At 41.4% G+C, this 21,474-nt stretch overlaps 2 protein-coding genes across 5 annotated transcripts in view; one reads left to right on the top strand and one right to left on the bottom strand.

Moving 5' to 3' along the window:
• The window catches only part of LOC116851837, a 133,244-nt gene that overhangs the window by 22,833 nt on the left and 88,937 nt on the right, over positions 1 to 21,474 (bottom strand). The gene's annotated exons all lie outside the window — the stretch shown is intronic.
• Positions 17,904 to 21,474, top strand: part of LOC116851836 (trichohyalin-like) — a 66,673-nt gene continuing 63,102 nt past the window's right edge. For both annotated transcript variants that reach the window (XM_032831664.1, XM_032831663.1), the window contains exon 1: positions 17,904 to 18,909. In XM_032831664.1, the coding sequence (XP_032687555.1) occupies positions 18,845 to 18,909 (65 nt within the window). In that variant the 5' untranslated portion in view covers positions 17,904 to 18,844. The remainder of the gene's footprint in view (positions 18,910 to 21,474) is intronic.

Below are 21,474 nucleotides of genomic sequence, written 5' to 3' on the forward strand. Positions count from 1 at the left end.
GTCTCTTGCGCGATACGCGAAGGGCTTTTCAACTCATTATAACTCACTCGAATTCATCGCGAACCGGCGATCTGGCTCGCACGTTCCGCGATTGCATCTGAAAATTCCCACCGACGAGGACGAGAAAAGAGATCAAGACGCGGACGATATTCCGAAGCGAACCGGGACCAGGATTTGTCTCGTTTAACGGAATACCGAGGCTTCTTCGGTCGCGCATTCGATCGACGCGCCTCTGGCCGTTGAACGAAATTGCGATGCAAAGCGGATAGGGAAGAGGATGAGGAGAACGAAGGGGTAGGTTCGATATAGCTTTCGCGGCCGGTCGTTAAGAAAGTTCCGCGAGAGTCACGGATTTATCGGACAGATTCCGAGTGGCTACGTGTCGGGCCTGAGCTCTCTGCGAGGGAAGTAGATAAACGAGAAACGTCTGATACATCGCCTCGCCCGATACATCTGCCCGTAGAGTGGCAGTCGCGTCTTGATGAGCCCGAGGTGCCCGGGGCGTGAAAATTACTCGGGATCCCTGACACAAGGTGTCCCCACAATAGCGCGGGCTAATACTCTGGGCGGCGAAAACGTCTCCTAACTTTGGCGTGTTCGAATTTCGAAGCTTATGAGTGCTAGAAACGCGGTCTGTTTCATAGCGGTGCACACCCGGTAATTGGCGTGAGACACACTTAGGAATTTCGGAATTAATGGGATTAGATTTGGTTGAATCTTGAAGCGTGAGTCTCGAGTCTGCAGGTTGATGTAGACATCTGTGTTGAAGTTCCAGTGTACATAGTTATGCACCTTTGGGTTCTTCCACAATTTTTGAAACTAACAAAATAATGATTGAGGTTTACTGTAAAACAAGGATAAAATATACTATATGTTTAAAAAGTTAAATCAATTTAACGAAAATAGAGTAGCGAAAAGAATAAAGTTGTTACTTAATTTTTCAAAAGTGTACTAATGAATGTATAAAAATACAATAATAAGTGTACAAAACCTAAGAGAATCGTCATCGATCTGAGGGTCCGTTCGTGCACCTTGGAAGACGGCACTGCGTCTTTCCACGTCGAGGTGGATATCGAAGACCACCTTCTATCGAATAATTTCACGCCGACGTGCACCGCCCACGCTTGACAAAATAGCCACCACTGATTCCTCTTTCTTCGAACGCGAGCTATCACAGCGGCAAAGTAGATTATCCAGACACGCCCCGGTTTTCTTTGCGTACTAGCCCGGCCACTAGCTACAGTTAGTAATAGTTACAGACCGACATTGACGAACGGAATTATTCCTTTCGACCGGGTGCACGGTAACGCGGATCCAATTCCGTCAGTCGAGAGGTAAATTATTCCGGAAAAAGCGTAGGGAAAAATTCGTGAGGATTGTCTGGCCACGTCGCCTGTGCTCTAACGTCTCTAACGTCTCTAACGTGGCAAAGATCCCGAAGGAGAACAACGGAAAAATAAGAAATCTGCGAGCCACGACGAGTGATAAATTCGCGTACGACGGGTTATCGGTGCTCGACGTCAGCGACGGGAGTGATTCTTTCCACGAGGAGCGTCGATGAGATTACTTCTATCGGAAGACCCGATGGTAAGAGTGCCAATGTCTGGATACCAGAAGAACACTGATACCTAACTCTGAACATTTTTGATCTTGTTTGAATTGTTTTGATCTTTAAATAGGAATATTTAAAATATGATCAAAATAAACAAATTCTGAATGGCATTTCGCGAGTGGCTCATTAATTGATGAAAGTATCACATGGAAGCCCCAAATGAGACTTGAGCTAATAAGCTTTGATCAGGGGTAGTTAGCCAGTTCCTGGAATTATTTCAGTGAAGAAACGATCATATTATTATTATATTACTCATGAATAGTTAATGATTGATAATTATCAGGTAAATATTTTGATGGGTGTTATCTAAATAGTTTAGATAAGTAACTATTTTGTATACCGAGATAGGGCCTAGTTAGATTTACAAGTTTAGGCGCTAATTTGTAAGAGCGTTACACTTCTATATAGGGCTCTGATAGAAGTGGAGAAAAACTGTCTAAACTCTTTTAATCCCCGTTTTAAATTTCTACTCAAGTAATATCCAGGTATCGGATAATGTCCTGACATTATTGGTACTTTTATCTTATGAGCGCAGAACGCTGTCGGCATCTTTCCCCGAAGCAAATTTCTATCCGCTCACCGCGCGGAAGTTTCTCGTGAATTTATAATTCTCCCTCGTCGGAGATCCCGGTTTCCATTCCGCTAACACGATGCTGCAAATTTGCCCTGAATTTTTGCCGGCGAAGCAGGGACATGTCAAATTTATTCGTTCCGCTCGGTTCTGTGCTTTCCCCGGTGTGACAACTCGCGAGCGTGTTTTCCACCTCGTTAAATCGCGGAACTGATTGTTCATGAATTATCGGGGGAGTGGATTACGCACCGATGAAAGTACCGATTAAAAACGAAATGCGAAAATATCCCATGATCCCCGTGAAGAAACCGACTCATGGGATCGATTTTAATCCGATGAAAAATAAATGAGCGCTAATACGAGACGCCGGGCATCGAATATCGCGCGCGCGCGCGCGTAATCCGCGCGCGAATGCCGAGTGAGCACGAGCACAAAGAGCGAAGAGGCGCCTTTGGGGCCGAATCCACGCTGCCGTGAACGCGATCGCGGTTGCAGGTATCCGAGCGAATATGCGCGGCATCCTATCTCAAACCATTAAATCGCCGGTTGCGCCGGCAGCGCATAAAGCAATCGAATTTATCGTCGAGAGGGGGTGTAACGCTAAGTGAAGCGCCGATCGCGTTCACCTACGATAAACTGCAGCGGGAATTCACACAGCGTGGTTATATCACGCGAATGGCCATCGATACTCTAACGCTGCGAATCGAACGTCGCGCGTTCGACGTCACCTTTTCATCGGTACTCGACGAGTCCGATCGTCTGTCTCGCTTGAAGGTAAGAGTGCCAATGTTTGGATACCAGAAGAACACTGACACCTAACTTTGAACATTTTTATATTGTTTTGGTCTTTAAATAGGAATATTTAAAATATGATCAAAATAAACAAATCCTGAATAGCATTTCGCGAGTGGCTCGTTAATTGATGGAAGCATCACATGGAAGCTCCAAAGAGACTTGAGCTGATAAGCTTTGATGAGGGTTAGCCAGTTCCTGGAATTATTTCAGTGAAGAAACGATCATATTATTATTTTATTATTCATGAATAGTTAATGATTGATAATTATCAGGTAAATATTTTGATGGGTGTTATTATATATCTAAATAGTTTAGATAAGTAACTATTTTGTATACCAAGATAGGGTCTAGTCATATATACGAGCACGAATGGGTCATCTTGGCTGCTTTTCTACGTAGAGAGAATGAACTTTTCTTTTCTCTCACTCTCTCTCTTTCTCTCTCGTGCGCTTCCTCTTGTGTGCCCGCACGACAATGCGGATATCATTAAAGGAAGGATTGTATACAGCGACGTTGAACGGAGGCTCGTCGCGCACTGTGAAGGAATTTAGATTAAGGGTTCGTATCTCGCGAGGACCCGACGCGGCTCCTTTGGAGCAGTAAAGAACACGGCTCGTTATCTACTGCTAGGGTGTCTCAGATTAGCGGAAAACGAAGAGGCGTTTGTTCGCCGTGAAAATTACGTTAATTTTCCCCCATTGCAAACTTAGATAGAGAGAGGTGTACCTAAATTTAGCAGCAATTTTACTAATCGATTTATAAAAGTTACATCATTTATGACAGTGTTAGGCACTAATTAATAAAAATTTTGTCCAACCAAAATAATCGTCAAATCAATAGTCAAAATTAATCAGTTGTTATACGTGTTGTCATCATGAATAATTTAGTTGTTCTGATTTTGTATAAGCGATTATATAATACAATAATTATTAATTAATTTTATCAATCGATGAAATTACTTATGATTTTATACATGACGACTGATTACACCGCGGAATAAATTGGGCTACAGCCGCTTCATATGTCAACATCTCTTCATTTTGCAAATACTTGTTTACTATTAATACATAGTATAAATAGTTTATAATAGGATTTCATATTGAATTAATTTGCGTACTAACCAATCAAATTTTACGGATCAGCTAAATTTTATCCTCGATTGTAGATGTTTTACAGCATCGGGAACAGTCGCTTCATATGTCAACATCTCTTCATTTTGTAAATACTGGTTTACTATTAATACATAGTATAAATAGCCTGTAGGATTTTATATCGAATTAATTCGCGTACTAACCAATCTAATTTTACGGATCAGCTAAATTTTACCCTCAATTGTAGACAGCATATGATTTACAGCATATGATTTACAGCATATGATTTACAGCATATGATTTACAACATATGATTTACAGCATATGATTTACAGCATATGATTATTTACAGCATCGGGAACAGCCCGATGTTTCCGTTAATGATGGCTGACTTAGAATTTTATGGGAAACGCGACTGCGCTGTGAGTTTCGCGGGGCTATATTGTATTTTACTGTCAGAGTTATGAGAGATAATAGCGATCGCGCGAATGCCACGCTTCCAGATGACTGCATCGATGACTGATTGACTGACGCGTGTGCGCGGATTACGGCGCGTTGCAAGATTATTCTGAATTGTAAAAATGTTGCGCGACATTGCGCAGTCATACGCGAACAATGGAAACATTCCTGTCCCGTGTACTCCACCCATGCTGCTATATAAGGCGTATTACGTACACGCGCGAGTCGCAAGGACCGCTCTTTGTCGAGTATTAATAGTGATTATCTAGCGAGCTTCGGCTTTCTGCGGAATAACCTTATCGCCTTGCGCTTATAGTACCGTTGAATCACTGTGTTTTCAATCATGAACGTGTTCCGTGTTGTGAGCGAATTTACGTGCTTATTACGAAAACGCCTATCCTGTGTGTCATACCCTTATAGAAATATTATACTAAGAATCATTGATAATTACTTATTATCCAGTATTTTTAATACTGAAAATAAGTAATTATCAATGATTCTTAGTATGATATTTCTATAAAGGTATAAGTGCATCATTTAGTGAGAACGAGATATCTGAACCATAGCCTTATAGAATAGACTACGTATTTTTACAGGATAACAAGATAGAGATGTACCATCAAGTCAAACTTCTCTATCATAGAATATTCTCTAGAAGAGGGTGACGAAACAAAAGACAGAGTGAAATATAATGGAAGAAAAAGAGAGGACGTAATGATCACGTGAAAGAAGAAAATTAATGCAGCGTCGCGTCATTATACGTTTTATCCCTATTTTCTTCGAGGGGAAGCTTCGCGATAACGGTGAAATTTCATTTCAAATTTTTCGCGAGAAGCTCGGTCACTGCTTAAACAACCGTAGTCGCACGAGAACGTCGTCCATCGTTTGTCGATTATCACAGTGCGCCGCGCACAAAATCGGCGATAATGAAGCGCGAAAACGATCCTAACCCTCGCGGTCTCACGGGAGTCACGTATATCAAGTATCCCTCTAATGGCGATCCCGACGGCGAGAGGGTGGTTCGGTAGAATCGACACCAGCCCGATATCCGTGATTTACGGCTCCCGCGAGCTCGTCGCGTGCGAATTCGCAGCGCGAGTTGCGAAGCACGCCGCGGGGATGCGAAGTGCCGCGGGGAGAGAAAGAGAAAAACAGAGCGGAAAACCTAGAGAGAGAAAGAGAGAGAGAGAGAGGGAGAAAGGGCGGGAAACAACGAGATAAAAAGGTGGATCGCACGCGAAAAAAGGCGAGGACCGGTGGTCTCCCGAGATAACGGCTTGCTCAAACATTTGCATCGCCACCGACGATGAATCACCGTGCGCCGCGAATTATAGTTCGTCCCGGGCGTTATATCTTGACGGGCGGGATATAATTCCCAGGAGCCCCCAGGAGTGGGGGTGGAACAGGAGGGCAGGCAGGCGAGAGGGACGGGAGAGGGTTGTCAGGGGAAACGAGGTGGAGATGCTCCAAGTCCCGGCAGGCTGTCGTTTTGCGCCTCTGTCCATTAGGGACGTGAAAGAGGCGTTCTTTTTGCGCCGTGCGAGCTGACGACTTCGTTGTCGCAATTAAAGTCGGCTTAATCGTAATTAGAATTGGAACGGACATCGGATTTCCGCGCAGCGCGCCGCTTCTGTCCGCTACATCCTGTCACGAGTCCTTCGCGAGTAGTGGTGGTCTCTGCCTCTCTCTTTTTCTCTCAGAAAGAGCAGAAAGAGGGTGGGAAAAAAAGAGTCTCGCCGTTCGACTGTGCGAACTTGATTCATGGAGCGAAATTCCGCGATCTCCAAGAATGAAGTACGATTGTCATGATTACGCCAGAAATGTGACAGAGTCTGCTGACAGATAATCAGATTGACGGCAGAAACTGGGCAGAGCTCGTAACGATCTGATTGGCAGCAGACCCTAATGCCAGAACACGATTTGAATGCGGATAGTTATGGTTTTGGTAGAACATTCTGACCAAATTTGCTGCTATTCTGGGCGCACTCTGCTATCAATTTGCTTACTGAAAACCGATTAATGCGTAAGCATTGAGCATTCTCAAATGTGACAACTAGATGTTATTAACACTCTCTATCTCTTCATCAGAGAAAAAATGTTCAAATGTTTCGACTGTACATTGGTGTACATTGATATCTTATGGTTCTACGCAATTCTTACGAAACATCTCGCACGCGAGGCATTCCTTCGCGGCATTAAGTCATTTAAGGCGATTTTATCCACGAATGCGGTTAAACACGCACGCGAAGAAATTATCCTAGCCGCAAAGTGGTTTTATCAAGCAATCTCATTGATTCGCACATTATTACCGCGCAACGTTTCGTTACATAATTACGAGACTAAATTATTATTACACCGCGGAAGGATATACGCTCGCGCACGCTCGTGGAGTCCTTTAATATCCAGCCTCCAGCGTTATATTCGAGCCATTAATCAAGAACCTGTTTCGCGATACTCGCCATTCTCTCACTTATCACGGCGACACACAGAGCGACTCAGCAACGACTCGCCTCGTGCGAGTCTCGTTTTTGCGAGCTAATTGAAGGTATATCTCTACGAAGCAATCGAACCAGTTGTTGCTCCACTTAACGCGCACGTGCGCAAATATACGCACGCTCGCGATTGCAATCTTGATCGTGCAACTATGCCGCACTGGTAATCGACGAACTGTTTTTCTCCGAGATTTACGGTCGTTTCTTGCTCTGTCTCTTCCTCTCCTTCTCGCGCAGAACAACACGCGACAACTAATAAAAATAATGGTAATTCCACTCGCAAGGACATTCGTGTTCGCAAAAAAGCAAAGTACCGTTTTCAGAGGACGACTCGCGCCGCTAAACCGGACATGATAATTGCGACGTTAAAGCTCGCGGCTTCGTTGACGCCGACGCGTTAATTAAAATTTGCTTTGACGCGGACGAGCGGAAACGGAGGAGGCGAGCATCGACGAGAGTATGGGTGCGTATCATACAAAGATCGTCGGGAGAGTAAGTGCAGTCATTCGGACTCGCGACTTTTACGTTACGGTGGACATTTCTATTTCGATGCGCGAGGGAAACGGGGTCGCTTTGTACCGGGGCGCTTCGTGAGCGCACGGAACGAACAATGGTGCAGCACCTTTGGCGAAGAAAACTCCACATCGTGCTCCACATCGGCGATTGTAGTAAACGCGGCCAACGGGCTCCGTAAAAGCCGCGCACAATACGGCCGAATTTACTGTCTAATTATACCGCGGGATATTTCAGCGGACGTGTAGTCGAGCCACGGTCAGGTTCTCTGGCAATTCCGGTTAACACTGGCGCTCCACCACATGCACATGCATACATGACGCCCGTGCGCGAGTGCGACTCTCGCGTGCCGTAAATTCTGACAGCATAATTATGACTTCTGCATAAGCTCACACATCTACGTGTGTGTGTCTGTCAGTGAAAATATAAATACTCTGTAAATTACCCAAACTTACTCGACCGCTCATCACGAAGGTGAATGTTAAGGGGGTGCTGTACTTGAACATTTTACCGACAAAGTGCTGAACTCTTTTTGCAAAATTTGCGTCACATTAGTTGCACGGAAAGGATTGCCTGGTCGTGTTAATGACGATCGTCTCTATGTTATCGATATTCTTCGAGTTTAATATCAAACATTCACGTTGGTATCCCTTTAATTAAGGAAAGTAGGGGAGACTAGGGTAGATGTCCCATTTCACGTCTGTCAAGTTTGTCTCACCTTTTCAAAATTTGAAAGAAAGGAGTAGTTTTGATTGCCTCTCAAAGAGTTCTCGATATTGAAAAGAGTTCCGTCAATTAAAGTGGTCAAAATACTAAATGAAAGTGAGAAAGGCCAATTTCACGATAGTGATGAGAAAGACCAATTTCACGATAGTGTAACTTCAATGCGCCATAATTTTTTTTATATTAAACATTAGCGCTTTGATTCATAGACATAGTCGAAAGAATTCTTTGGAAGGCTACCAGAACTCTCAACAGAACGCTGAAATTCCAAAAAGCCTAGAAAACCCAGGAACCTCGTTTGGGAAGTTGGAGTCTTGGGGGTGAGCAACATTATCGTCCGTCAGATTGCTCAAAAGGATCTCAGGTATACATCCTACGTCTTCCAAATCAAAGTCGTCGAATTCGAATGATTTTTCATTCACATAGAGTGAATTCTTCACTCTGAATCGTCGAGTGGATATTTTCACTAAAAATTGAAGAGTGAGTCTGATGTATTCCACCTTCAGACGAATATTTACTCCAATCGATTGAAATATTCACTCATACGGAATCAGAATTCACTCTAAGCTTAAGTGAAACATTCATTCTTGCGATTTCAAGTGGCAGCATTTTCACTATCGCGTCGAGTGAAAATATTGCCACTTCTCACTCGTTTTGGAGTGAGATTTCATTCTAAGAAACTTAGAGAGATTGTTCCTTGGATATCTCGGGAATGTGTGACGAAGTCTCTGTTGATGTCATAAAACTATTATTCACACGTGCTGTGCGATCGAGAAGAGAAGGAGGACCAGTTCGACTATGCGTAATGGTAAAACCCAGCCGACAATTCTTTATAACCGGAACGCTGCGGAGGATCCGTCAATATCGATCGCTTCCAGTCACACAACAGAAGTTTCCTTTTTCAGTTCGACGAAAGAGAGATTAAACGATGAACTCGAGTCTCAAAAGCAGCATGATTTGCGTTTTGTGCCGCCTCGTGGAAACAGCATGACTGGGCGAAAGTCCGAATAGCTTCCTTCCTCGCGTGGAGGAAATTGCGAAACGCGTTCATTTGTTTCGCAATTTTCTCAGGGGAGAAGGAAGCGTACGATAAAGATATCAAAGTTTAGAAAAAGAAGAAATAAGCATCATTTATAGGAACGAGGCGCAATTCGAAAATAGTCTCGCGACGTTACGACGCGTGATATCATTTTTACGATTTCGTAAGCCGCAAAAGTGGGTAAGCAACGAAGCTGAAATCTCGCAAATGTTTAATATATGATACTGTTCCCGAAAAGATTCGCGAACATCTGCGTGTTTAGCGACGCGTTTCTCCATCGCGAAGCATAATGTTTGCTTGCCTTCTCTTCTCGCGTCCAAGAAGGATGAGTTGGCAATTTTACACACGCGGAAGGCTGATGTCATGAGAAAAACCCTTACGAAAGTAATCCGATCAATCTGCTTATTTCCATAATACGACAGCGAGGGCGTTGTAAATTACCATCGCGACGGTTTCCACGGCGGGAGATGTAGCGCCATTGTAGCGGCGTTACACTGATGGTTAGGACACAACGGACCGACTCATAATGTGTGTTTTATGTCGCCGGTAGGATATGTCTTTCGGGGAACAAATTAGCAGGTGACATGTGATGTTACCTTTAAGTCCACGGAGGCGTAGACAGCGATTACATTCGATGTCAAACTGTATCGGCGAAATCAACGTTTGTTTACACATCCATTATGAAAGGTAGTGATTTAATTTTACTAACTAATTATTCATTCGACCAGATGTTTATATAATAATAAGTAATAACAAATGCAAATCAATTGCGTGGCGCATTGTAAATTCTCGCCTCGTTACGTTATTTAATTCCCGACCTGTCTACACGCACACACACATACACGCATACACGTATGTTTATATGCATAAATTCATCGGTTTGAATTATTAAACGCGACGCAAAATGCTCGTTTTTTAAGCGGAATTCGAAATGTTCAACTCTACCGACAACGAATTTTCGCGATCAGCTGACACTTGTATACGACTGTACGTTTAATTTTCGGTTACTTGTTGAGAATACGTAATTGAAAAAAAACGCTTTAATTAAGTAGAGTCCATTATTATGTGCCTTAACCCGATAAGGATCGCGTCTTCCGCAGCTTTAAGTTCATCATGCCTTTGAGGACAGAAATTTTCGGTGTGTGTGTTAAGTACATATATATATGTATATATATGTATATGTATATACACCCACTTTAGCCGGCAGACAGAAGCGCGTTCATGGTCGAAAAAAGTGCAAGGCTTAATTAAATTCCGTGGATTGCTTTCGTGCCGCGGCGTTTCGGGTCGGCGCATTTGGTGACTTTGCAGCGGGAGTCCTCGCTGCGCGTACAACCACCTGCTTCAGGAAATCGCGCACTATATTACCGATGTCTTCGCCATCGACCGTCTGCGCTCGCACTCGCAAACTCGCGAACAATTTTATTATCGCTTTGCGCCCGACAAGATGTACGTATTCGTGATCTCGCTTTCAAGATCTCCGTGTTCAAGATGCACAGCACTTGGCTGATTCGCTTCGAAAATATCCTCGTACTTCTCGTGTGATTTCATTCATTCCTATCCGACCCCGAACGCAAACAGAGACGAATCAGGTGGATATTAAGAGGAGTTCTGACTCTGTCTAAAATTGACTTTAGACACAGTCTAGAGTTCCCAAATACTACGGGAACTTGTACTTTTGTTTTAGTCGATAACGTCGATATATCTTTTATCAAGCAGGGAATCCTTTTTTTTTATACCAACTATTATTGTATGCAATAGAAAAAAATAATAGAAAATTTAAAATTAAAAAAATAATAGAATGTTTGGAAACACAATTTGAGTATCTTACAAAATTAAATTATTTGGGAAGTGCACATTTTGTTCAATTCTAATGTATAAGACTAGAAAAATGGGAGAAAAAAAATCTATTTGGAACAAATCTGGGTAATCTGATCTATGTTATAGAGGAGACCGAGGCAAGTTCGCAAAATCGATTATTTCGACTATTTTTTAACAGATTTCAGAATCAAGCAAGCAGGAATTTCAAAGCCATCTTTGACATGTTTAAAAATCTTGCTTATTTAATTTTGTAACTTGTTAGAAAATACTAGAAATAATCGGTTTTGCCAATTTACCTCGGTAGTCAACTAGCCCCAAACTACCTGGGAATGTCTATACGGGCTATAATTATTTTAGAGAATCAGATTGGATTAGATTCTAAGACAATTTCTGTGTGGTTTATTACTAAAAAATCTCAATGCAAGACTCAAACGAGAAGATATTTAGGACGATACAGTCCAGCGTTGAACGATGCTTTGCAGGAAATGGATTACTTGTGAATTGATTAGAAATTTATGAACGCAGTGACCAACGATAATCTGGGAACAAGCGGCCCATATATATCGTAGAGCATGGTTTTAGTTTTAATCCCCTAATGCTGCCGTTAATCCTTTATTGGTCTACCGTTTCATTCTTGTCGGTGGGAAATATCGTAAATTGATAATTATTCTGAAATTGACATGTGTGTGTGAAATATAATTCAAAGCGCGGTTGAAAAAATGAGTAAAAAATAATTTGAATGTTCAATTGTTAAATTATTGTGAGCAAGTAAAAGGAGACACTTATTTTCAGACAAAAATTATTTTAAGGCTAATTATTAGGAATCGTCACGTCGAAACATTAACAGTTTATTAAGGACAATGCACATATATTTTTTTTCAAAATTTTCTGTGAGCTTTATTTTTTACAATTACTGAAATATTGATAATATATATGCTGCAAGTTTCTTTATCAACAATGCAAATCTCTCATATCGAGAAAATGTCATCGTTACTTCCGGATAAATCTAAAAGCGAGATTGTTGACTTTGAAAACTTAAGGTTAACCATATTGGACTCGCCATTTCAAATTTTAACTTTTTTGACTTCAAATTAATAATCAGCGAAATTCTCCATATATATACCAAATCTGAAGAAACTTCAGAAACCGAGAAGCACAATGTGTATGGCTTAAATAGTTAATTCCGGTAATTCGTTTTGCACAAGGGAAAGAGCGCGCGGCCGTTTGAAGTTCGAAATTTCACAATCGTTTTTTATTCAGCGAATATTATCCGTAATCGACAAGCTTCGTCGCGACAATTAAAAAAAGTGAATCGATCGTCCGAAATGAAAAACGGACTGATTTGCAATCGGCGCATTAATGAACGATAAGGGAGAAGAGAGTAGGACGGGAGGGTGGTCGCGACGAAAATCGGGGCGCAGTTGCAATTCGCGTTTTCCGATTGAAAATAAAAGGATGAACCGTTACACGTCCGCCGCGGATCTCTCTGCCTTCCTCTCTTCGTCGTTCTTTCTTGCTCTCGCGGCGACCAGATGCTGCGACCGCAACAATACCGAACTTGTTACTCGTTTCTTCGCTGGAGAAGATTAATTCGACCGCCGTCGATCGCGAATTGACCGCGAGCCGCTGCGAGTCGCGAGTTTAATTCGATGCCCGGCCACGATTATTTACAGCGGCTGTTGCAGGAGGAGGCATGGACCGTTTTATTCCATGAGTAGTGGAAAATTCGCGCTCTGTGGACGTAAATCATACGCACACCGCAGCTCAAGCTATTCATCAACTTCGGTCAGTTCGACTTTGACGGCGAGCATCGCGACGGCACTCGCGAGATAACCCGTGAATTATTCCGTTAACAAACGGCTTAATTAATTCATTTAACGCGCACTGCAAACCGTCGGCGTTCGTTGGCGACACACTCGTTTTCATTCACGTGGCCGGCGCGATCGTTAATGCACGGTACTCGCGGACGCGCGCACGTGCAAATTTAACGTGGCGACGTGCTCGCGTTAACGCTCGCCGTGCATTCGCGATGACGGTGTGCCCGCGCGAATATACAGTGTATCTCCCTGGTATCTGGACACGTTATCGTCGCCATTGTTAGGGTTCTGAAACACGTCAGGCGATGTACGCATTATATCGGCCTCGGTCTTCTCCGAAACTGTCGCGTTGCGAAATAGAGAATCGCGGTGAGCTCCCGTAGGAAGCCGTGAAGTCGGAAAAGCGATAATGAACCGTTGAAAGAGAGAGAGAGAGAGAGAGCGCTCTGGGCGCTCACAATGAGGAACGCATAGAAGGAGATTCAACCAAACACTTGGATTTCCAGTGTACGAGCGCAAATGCCGGAGCAAACATAGAAACAAAGAATCGATTAAACGTTGATTAATGAACCGCGAAGCAGGCGCGTGACTGACACGTGTCAACTGGCATTCATTCTCAATATTTCGTTCCCCCGACGAGATTGACGCTCGCAATTAAAACGATCGAACGTCCAAAGTAACGTTGCAACGTCACGTTTATCTAATTCTAAAACCCACAATAGGAAATAAAATAATGAATAAAATAAATGAATAAAATAAATGAATAAATGAATAAATGAATAAATGAATAAAATAAATGAATAATGAATAATGAATAATAAATAATGAATAAAAATATTAAATAAAAAGTCTGTCCATATGTATGTTTCTTATAAACTCGTAAATCTTTTGACCGATGTAAGTCAACTTTTGTATAATTATTCTCCACACTGAGGAAAAAAAATGGTTGATCTAACTAAAATTACAGTTATTTTTTACCCCGACCATATTCTCTGTAGTAAAATGATAATAGGATACATATAAGGTTATTATCGGAAGCTCGGGCAACGCCAAGTAATTTAATCAATAATAATCGATAAATATTAATTATAATTTTAATGGGATATTAGACAATGCGCTGGCTGTATCGACAATTGAATTGAAAAATTAATCATGTATTATTTTCTCAATAATACAGACTCAATGATTGGATGCTCGTTAATAATACTAATTGTCATATATATAAAGCAATATTATTTAATAAAATGTTAAAGGCCTTCTGAGAAATATATTATTAATGTTTCAATCATTAGGTTCAATTACTGGGAAATTTATTTTGTATCTCAATAAGAGAGAAAGGGAAGCTACGGATCGGCTTTTAACGGCAATTGCAAGTTGGACTATTTTTGGATCCAACAATAATCAGCGGAGAGTGGTTTACGACAGACTTTCGGCAGACACTTATCAGTTATCGCTTTCCCACGCAAAGTGACACACGAGAGGAAACCGCGGAACGCCGACCAACTCCTTCCGGCAGAAATAAGCGTGCTCTCGGACGGGCAAACGGACATCAACATAATTTCGACGGTGCGAAATAGAAGTTGCACGCGGAAAGTTGAGCGCGATGGACCGTGTTCTCGTCCACTTGGTGGATATGACGCGACTGTGCGCTTCACGGGCCTCATTGTTTGCCCAGAAAGAGACCGTTTAATGTAAACGCGGCGGAGAAGTGGACGTTCGCGTTTCTAGCTAGACGCGAATATGGTCCAGCGGAATTGAATTATTTACTTGCAGATAAAGCGAAACACGACGGGCCGGTAAAACTGACCGCGCGACTCCTACTTATTTAAGATTAATAATAATACGAGCTAAACGAGTCGCAATTAAGCATCTAATTAAAATGCCACGTGTATGCTGCGAGCGCTCGTGAGCGATCCTCGACGAAACAATTGAACTTTCATACGCCGTCTTGTTTCGCGATAAAAAAATTTTTCATTGCAAAATTAGGTCGCCGAACGCGTTACCCCGGAGATTAACGAGCTCGTAGAGAAAAAGTTAAAACAAACAGTTTAAAACTTTCATCGGTCACTTTTTCTCACTCGCGGTAAAAAGCTCTCAGGTTCGTGGGAAAAATCCGTCGCTACTTCTCGGATAATCCACGCGACGCACAATTGCCTCGCGTTGTTTTCTTTCTTTTAAGATGAGAGAGATTCGCTCTTTTTGGAGGATTTTCCACTCGCGGACGCATCAGTGGGAGAACTTGTTGCTATTCCCCGGCATATCAAAATAATTCAAACGTCTACACGGAGACTTACAAGTAAACCTACCCCAAAAGGTACACTCCGATTTCTTTCTAATTTGGCATTAATGTAGAAGTACAAAAAACATTTAGGTCATAATTTTTCATTTTGGCGCATTTTGGCGCATTTTGAGTTTCATGGGAAGTTTATAGTTTTTTAATGTTTTCATTCCTCTCATTAATAGGTACAACAAAAATATATAAGAAATAAAATTGAATACAAGATATAGTTAAATAATTTTAACAAAATCGGCATAGCTGAGACACGAACCATTCTAAATTTCTTTAGCCGAGATTCCAACCGAAATATTTTAAATATATGCTAAATTAGTAAAAAATGGTTCGAATCTCGGCCAAACCGAGAGAGAGAGAGAGAGAGAGAAATGCGGCAATTTTAATTAAAATTTTAACAAAATCGGCATAGCTGAGACACAAATTATTCTAAATTTCTCTAGCCAAGATTTCTACCGAAATATTTTAAATTTGTACTAAATTAGTCAAAAATGGTTCGAATCTCGGTCAAACCGAGAGAAATTATTTATATAAATAATTTTTTTCAACTTTTTATGTTTTGTTTAAACATTTTATTATTTATATAAATAATTTTACACATTTGGCTTCATAATCAGCAAAAACGTCTATATTTTATATTCAATTTTATTTCTTATGCATTTTTGTTGCACTTATTGATGGTAGGAGTGAGAACATTAAAAAATTATAAACTGCCTGCGAAATTCAAAGTGGGCCAAAATAAAAAAATATAATCTAAATATTTTTTGTACTTCTACATTTGTGCCAAATTAGAAAGAAATCGGAGTGTAATTTTTAAGTAAGTTTACCTGTTAGATGGTGTACAGGTGTATACTTGATTTTAACGTGGTGCTTGAAACGCTTTTAGTGTATTGAATTATAAATAGGAAGTCAGACAGGAGAAATTATACAGGAATGAGTGCATAAATAATGTGTAAGTGAAAACGAAAGAAGGTATTAAATAAAAAAACAGGACTCAGGACGGAAAAATAGAAGAAAACTGGTAGTAAAGAAGAGGAAAAAAAAATAAGGAGAACAGTGAAGAGATCGGAAGAAGAGGAAAGGGATAGATGTGTACAGCTGAAGGGAAGGAGAGATTGGCTGCGTTCAGCAGAGAAAGCTGCTTTGCAATTGTAGTAAAATTCGTGAATCTGATTGGTACATGCCCTTAAATTTATCCAAAATTAAGAGCATACTCCAATTAGATTCACGAATTTTACAACAGTTGCAAAGCAGTTTTCTCTGCTGAACGCAGCCAATGTGGAGTATTATTTGTATGACAATATGATACCCGTTGAGTGTAATGAGAAAATGTAATTAGATATGATAGACAGGGAGATAGTGTAGAAGTTAGGTGAAAAAAAAGAAGATTATGAAAGAAGATTACAAGAATATTTAGGTAGGGGTATTTAGGAGGATGATATTGTAAAGTCAACTAAAGAGTCAATTAGAGAGAGGTAATGTGACTATAAGGACATTATTAATTAGACAGGTAGAAGATTAATTAGACAGAAGAAATGGATAGTATGGTTAAGGAATATAATTGTAAACCAAGTTCCGTTCTTGGCTATACACTCTGAAGGCAAATATACTGATACTGATTATCTATACGGAGGGAATTTTAGAGCAAAAATTACTATAAAAGTTTGGTATCGAGAAATAAATCGACATTCTGCATATAATTGATACCATATTATATATGATTATGTGATATGTGAAATATGATACATTTCAGGAATTTCTGTGTGAAATATACTATTCGAAAATTTGTTGTTTCTAACATTAATAATAAAATAACATTAATTAAAATAATATTAATAACAAATAAAAATATAATAATAAATTTGTTGTGTTCTTTTTTTTAGCAAAGTTCTTTAGTTTATTGATAATCCATTAAAAGAGGATTTATACCGCAACGATTTATCGTCTTTTTCTTCGTCGATGTTTAGTACGACACATTCAGTTATTTCTTTTTTCTCTTTTTACAATCGGCTCCCGCGGCGTCGTTTAACTCTAATCTTAGCGTGCCACGTCTATCTATCCGTGTCAAGATCGTATCTACGATCTAGAAAGAGAGCGAATTCAGTTAACTCCAATTAGGGTTAACCGGCGTCGATGGAATCGATTCTCAAAATGAATGTCACAGTCGCAGTTTCTTTTATTGGCTCGCCAGTCGCTTGGATCACGCGCGTTATGCCCGAAACACACAGTTTATCTCTACATTATCGACATTTTTCGAGTTCGCTATCCACTTCGACGCGCCCCTAAGAATGGACACACTTATTTCGCAAGTTTCAGTCTGACTTTATTCTCGACTCGCGCGTACTTGTTCGTCGCGATCACGAAACTTTCCCGGGCGTCCTCCGAAGAGAACGTCTTGTCTCTTTCCAGCTGCGAGCACCTACAAAAATTGTAGGAACAAAAACCCACCGTCCGACTCAGACTTTAAGCAGTGTTCACATACACGCGGCGGTGGCTGCGCGACGGTGGGTGGCGACTGCACGTCACCGTGGCGGGAGGAACGGCCACTTGGCAGGGGAATAATAACGAGAGTCGTACCGACACAACCGTGGCGTGCAAAGAGCCGGACAAGAAAGAGAGAGAGAGAGGGAGAGAGAGAGAAAGAGAGAGACGAGAGCCTTTATAAATCGCGAGGATGCACGTCGCAGCAGTGACACCTCCGCCGACAACGGTGAAAAACGCGCGACGCGATCGAGTTCCGGGCACATCTTTCACGGCTTGATGCGCTGAAGTGTTGGGGACATTGGCAGGACTGCGATTAGAAGGTCCCGCGAACGAGATCGAAAAGTTACCCGATCGACGGCCGATACTCCTCCATCGTCTTCGACTGAAGAGGGAACGTCTCTCTCCCTCTGTCTCTCGGGAAACACGTTTCTTTTTCTCTCTATCTTTCATGCTGTCTCTCCCTCGGAAAGGGTTGAAAACTCGACGTGAAAGGCGCTTTGATCGCGATCAAATTTGACGCGGCCCCCATAACTCCTGCGCGTTTCATCGTCCTTCCCGGCTTGTCGTATTATGAGGAGACGAAATAAGCCGAGATAACGAATTTCGCGTCAAGAACGACCTCCGCGTCGACTGATCTTCTTGAGTTGTGTGAGCCTAGTCACGTCGGGTCCATTCGATCAGTCGTCTCGGGCGGACCCAGCCGGAACTCGACATCCCTCCCCCGAAGAAGAAAGAGACTGGGGGATTCTCAGACGCGCCAGCGGCCGACGCGTTTCCGCGGCCGCAGTCGTATCGATCCGTTGCAAATTGGATTGCCGTCGCTGAAACTGGGCAACGACAAGCGCCTGGCCACCTCGGAGTCGCACGGGCGATTCGCGTCCCGGTGACGTTGACATCGACGCCAAGTTGTTCCGCGAGTAACGAGCGAGTGAATCTCTACACCCTGCTCAATCGGTTAATTCGCCACGAAATAGAAGCGTCGTCGCACCTGGAATGCGCCACAAACGAGCGTAACCAAGAGAGAGAGAGAGAGAGAGAGAGGGAGAGACAGACAAATAGAGAAGGAAAAAAGAAGACACGAGGCGAGAAAAAGAGACGAGAAAGAGAAGTGCACGCGTGCAGGTCGCGTGTGCACGAATGAAACTTGTTGGCAGAGAACTAACCGGAGCTGCTGGACGCGCTGATCGGGTCTTGAAAAGCGAGTGAGTACTGTTCGTTCCGAAAAACGGCGAGTGACGTCGATGACATCTTGTATTTGCTTTTGAAAACGCGACACGTAGGATTAAACACCCAATTATTGATGCTCCTTAGTCATTGATAATCTAGAAGTTTCTCTTGCGACCAATGGCAGTTGTTCACATAACATAATAACATCTAATAATAATATCTAAATCCAAATTCTTTTGTTTAAAAATAGGATAAACGATCGCTTTCATGAAAGCAACGGTTTTAGGGAAATATGTATCTCCTTATTTATAATTTTCTCTCAATGTCAAAATATGTATATTAGTATAAGCAAACATATTATTGTTATTACTATTAAATTATGTATTATTTTATTATTATTACAATAACAATTATTATTATAATTCTTATTACAATATTACCTCCGTGTAGAGAAAGAATTATAAAATTCGAAAAATCATAATACAAAATTAGATTAATTGAATTAATATTAGAGCATTTATATTAATTTAATATTCAATTTGCTACGCTAATCTAAAATCTTTAAACTGGATCAATCGATGTGAAAGGAATTGTGGAACACTGCGATAAACTAAGAGTCAATTGCTGAAAATGCTGGAGCTAATTGATGAAAACGATCGTTTCGTCAGTTCGCTCATTTACTCATTACATGAAGCTAATTATACACGAGAGGCATTTGTCTCCACTTTATTTTTATACCGGCGATTAGGGTGGATAATTTTGTACACATTTATCACGAGTGCGTCGCGTTGAGTGAGGCCAACGTATGACTGACAACGATAATGCGTCCGCCCACGAAGGTTGACTTTACTAGAGAGAGAGAGAGAGAGAGAGAGAGAGAGAGAGAGAGAGAGAGAGAGAGAGAGAGGGAGAGAGATTTAATAACCCCTGTGAGAGATCGGAGTCCAGCATGATTGCATATGATTAAATGTTCGATGCCGCCGCCGCCGCCGCCGCCATTACTGCCGGTCTTGCCGCGGCAGTCGATGCTCCGAGAGTCCAGGAATTTATAGAGGCCACTTTAATTACGTTATCGCAAATGGAGATCAATTGAAAATCCTATTAGGGCATTATGCAAATTTAGTAACAGTTAATTAACAGGTATTACGAAATTCGGTATGCGACATATCGTTGTCACCCACCTCGGCATTATTAACTAGCCGCTTAATCGTTTCTGCGATAACTGAACAATTTTTTACTTGGACAAATCATTTCGCGCACGACGACCTTGACATAAATTAAGAACAAATGAAGAATAGATTGTGAAGCCCGGTTCTTTCGGGGTTATCCGACGCGTGTGATAAAATACCGTAGGAGAGAGACAAAAGAATCGTTTGCTTCTTGCCGTTACTAATGCTTCCTCTGTGTTGATAGGATTAACAATTTTCTAAAAGTGTGGATAGTTCTCAGTCGCCTCAGGTGTATCGTAATCTATCTTAACAAATGGCAAAAATAAAAACGTTTAAGAGAAAAAAAAGAATATTTTTTTTGGTACAGCAACGCGAGGAGAGAGAGAGAGGAAGAGAATGCGAGGAAGTGTGAAGGAGTATTGAGAGTGAGAGAGTGTAAGAGAATGCGAAGGAGTGCGTGGGAGTGTGTGCGAGTGCGAAGGAGAGCGAGAAGGAGAGAGAGAAAGGAGTCGCGCGAGATCCCGCGAAGAAGAGCCTGTTTATTAAAATACCGTACTTATAGACGTAATCGTATACGTATCTAGTACTATTGGTCTTTGGCCAGTTCTCTCGCATGAGTGAGATCTATAACTACGAAGTATAATTGCGACAACAAAGTGGCGTTTTGCCTGAAACGCCAATATTATCGTGTATTGCGTTATCGCGCACGAAACATTGCCGCTTGAAACGAGTCGATTTTATTTTATGATCCTCGGGAAATTTTATCATCCTAAGTAGAGAATTTATATCACGCAATGATGTAAATTTTGTATTGTTGTACTGATACAGTACCATATTTACTGAAAATAATACTAAAATTTTCATATCAAATTTAATATAACATGTTGTTTAAGATAAGTTTTAATCATTTCTCTCTTTCGCATTATTTTATATTTCTATTTCATTATTATACGTGATACAAAATATGAGTGTAATCTGATCAATCGTAAGGGACTCAACGTTGCCAAATTTCATGATTTAATGTACTTAAAGTCAACGTAGATATAAAGTTAACGTAGATCAGCCTAACGGGGATCCGGCTCGTTATTTTTCTCCTTCAAGGTGCTCAATAAATTGAGAATGAATATATTAGGGGGAATTAAACATGCCGTGGTTGCGGAAACGAGAGAGTTTCTTGATTAATAGGCGTGCGCACATGTGTGCGATTGCTTTTGACGAGTTAACATCGAATATATTTATACAAAATTGAATACAAATTGTCTAATGAATCCGAATGAAGTGTGTCGAGAAAAGTGCATCTTCGCGCAACAATTAATTCAACTAAATCACCGCGACTGGAACAACACAAATAAAAAGAGAGTCGTGCGTGTCGTGCTGCGCGATAAATTTGCCTCGAATTCTACATGAGATGTAAAATCGCAAAATATATAC

This window comes from Odontomachus brunneus, unplaced genomic scaffold (genome assembly GCF_010583005.1).
Source record: "Odontomachus brunneus isolate Ranch 3 - 2012 unplaced genomic scaffold, Obru_v1 Obru_scaffold_193, whole genome shotgun sequence".
NCBI classification, from domain to species: domain Eukaryota; kingdom Metazoa; phylum Arthropoda; class Insecta; order Hymenoptera; family Formicidae; genus Odontomachus; species Odontomachus brunneus.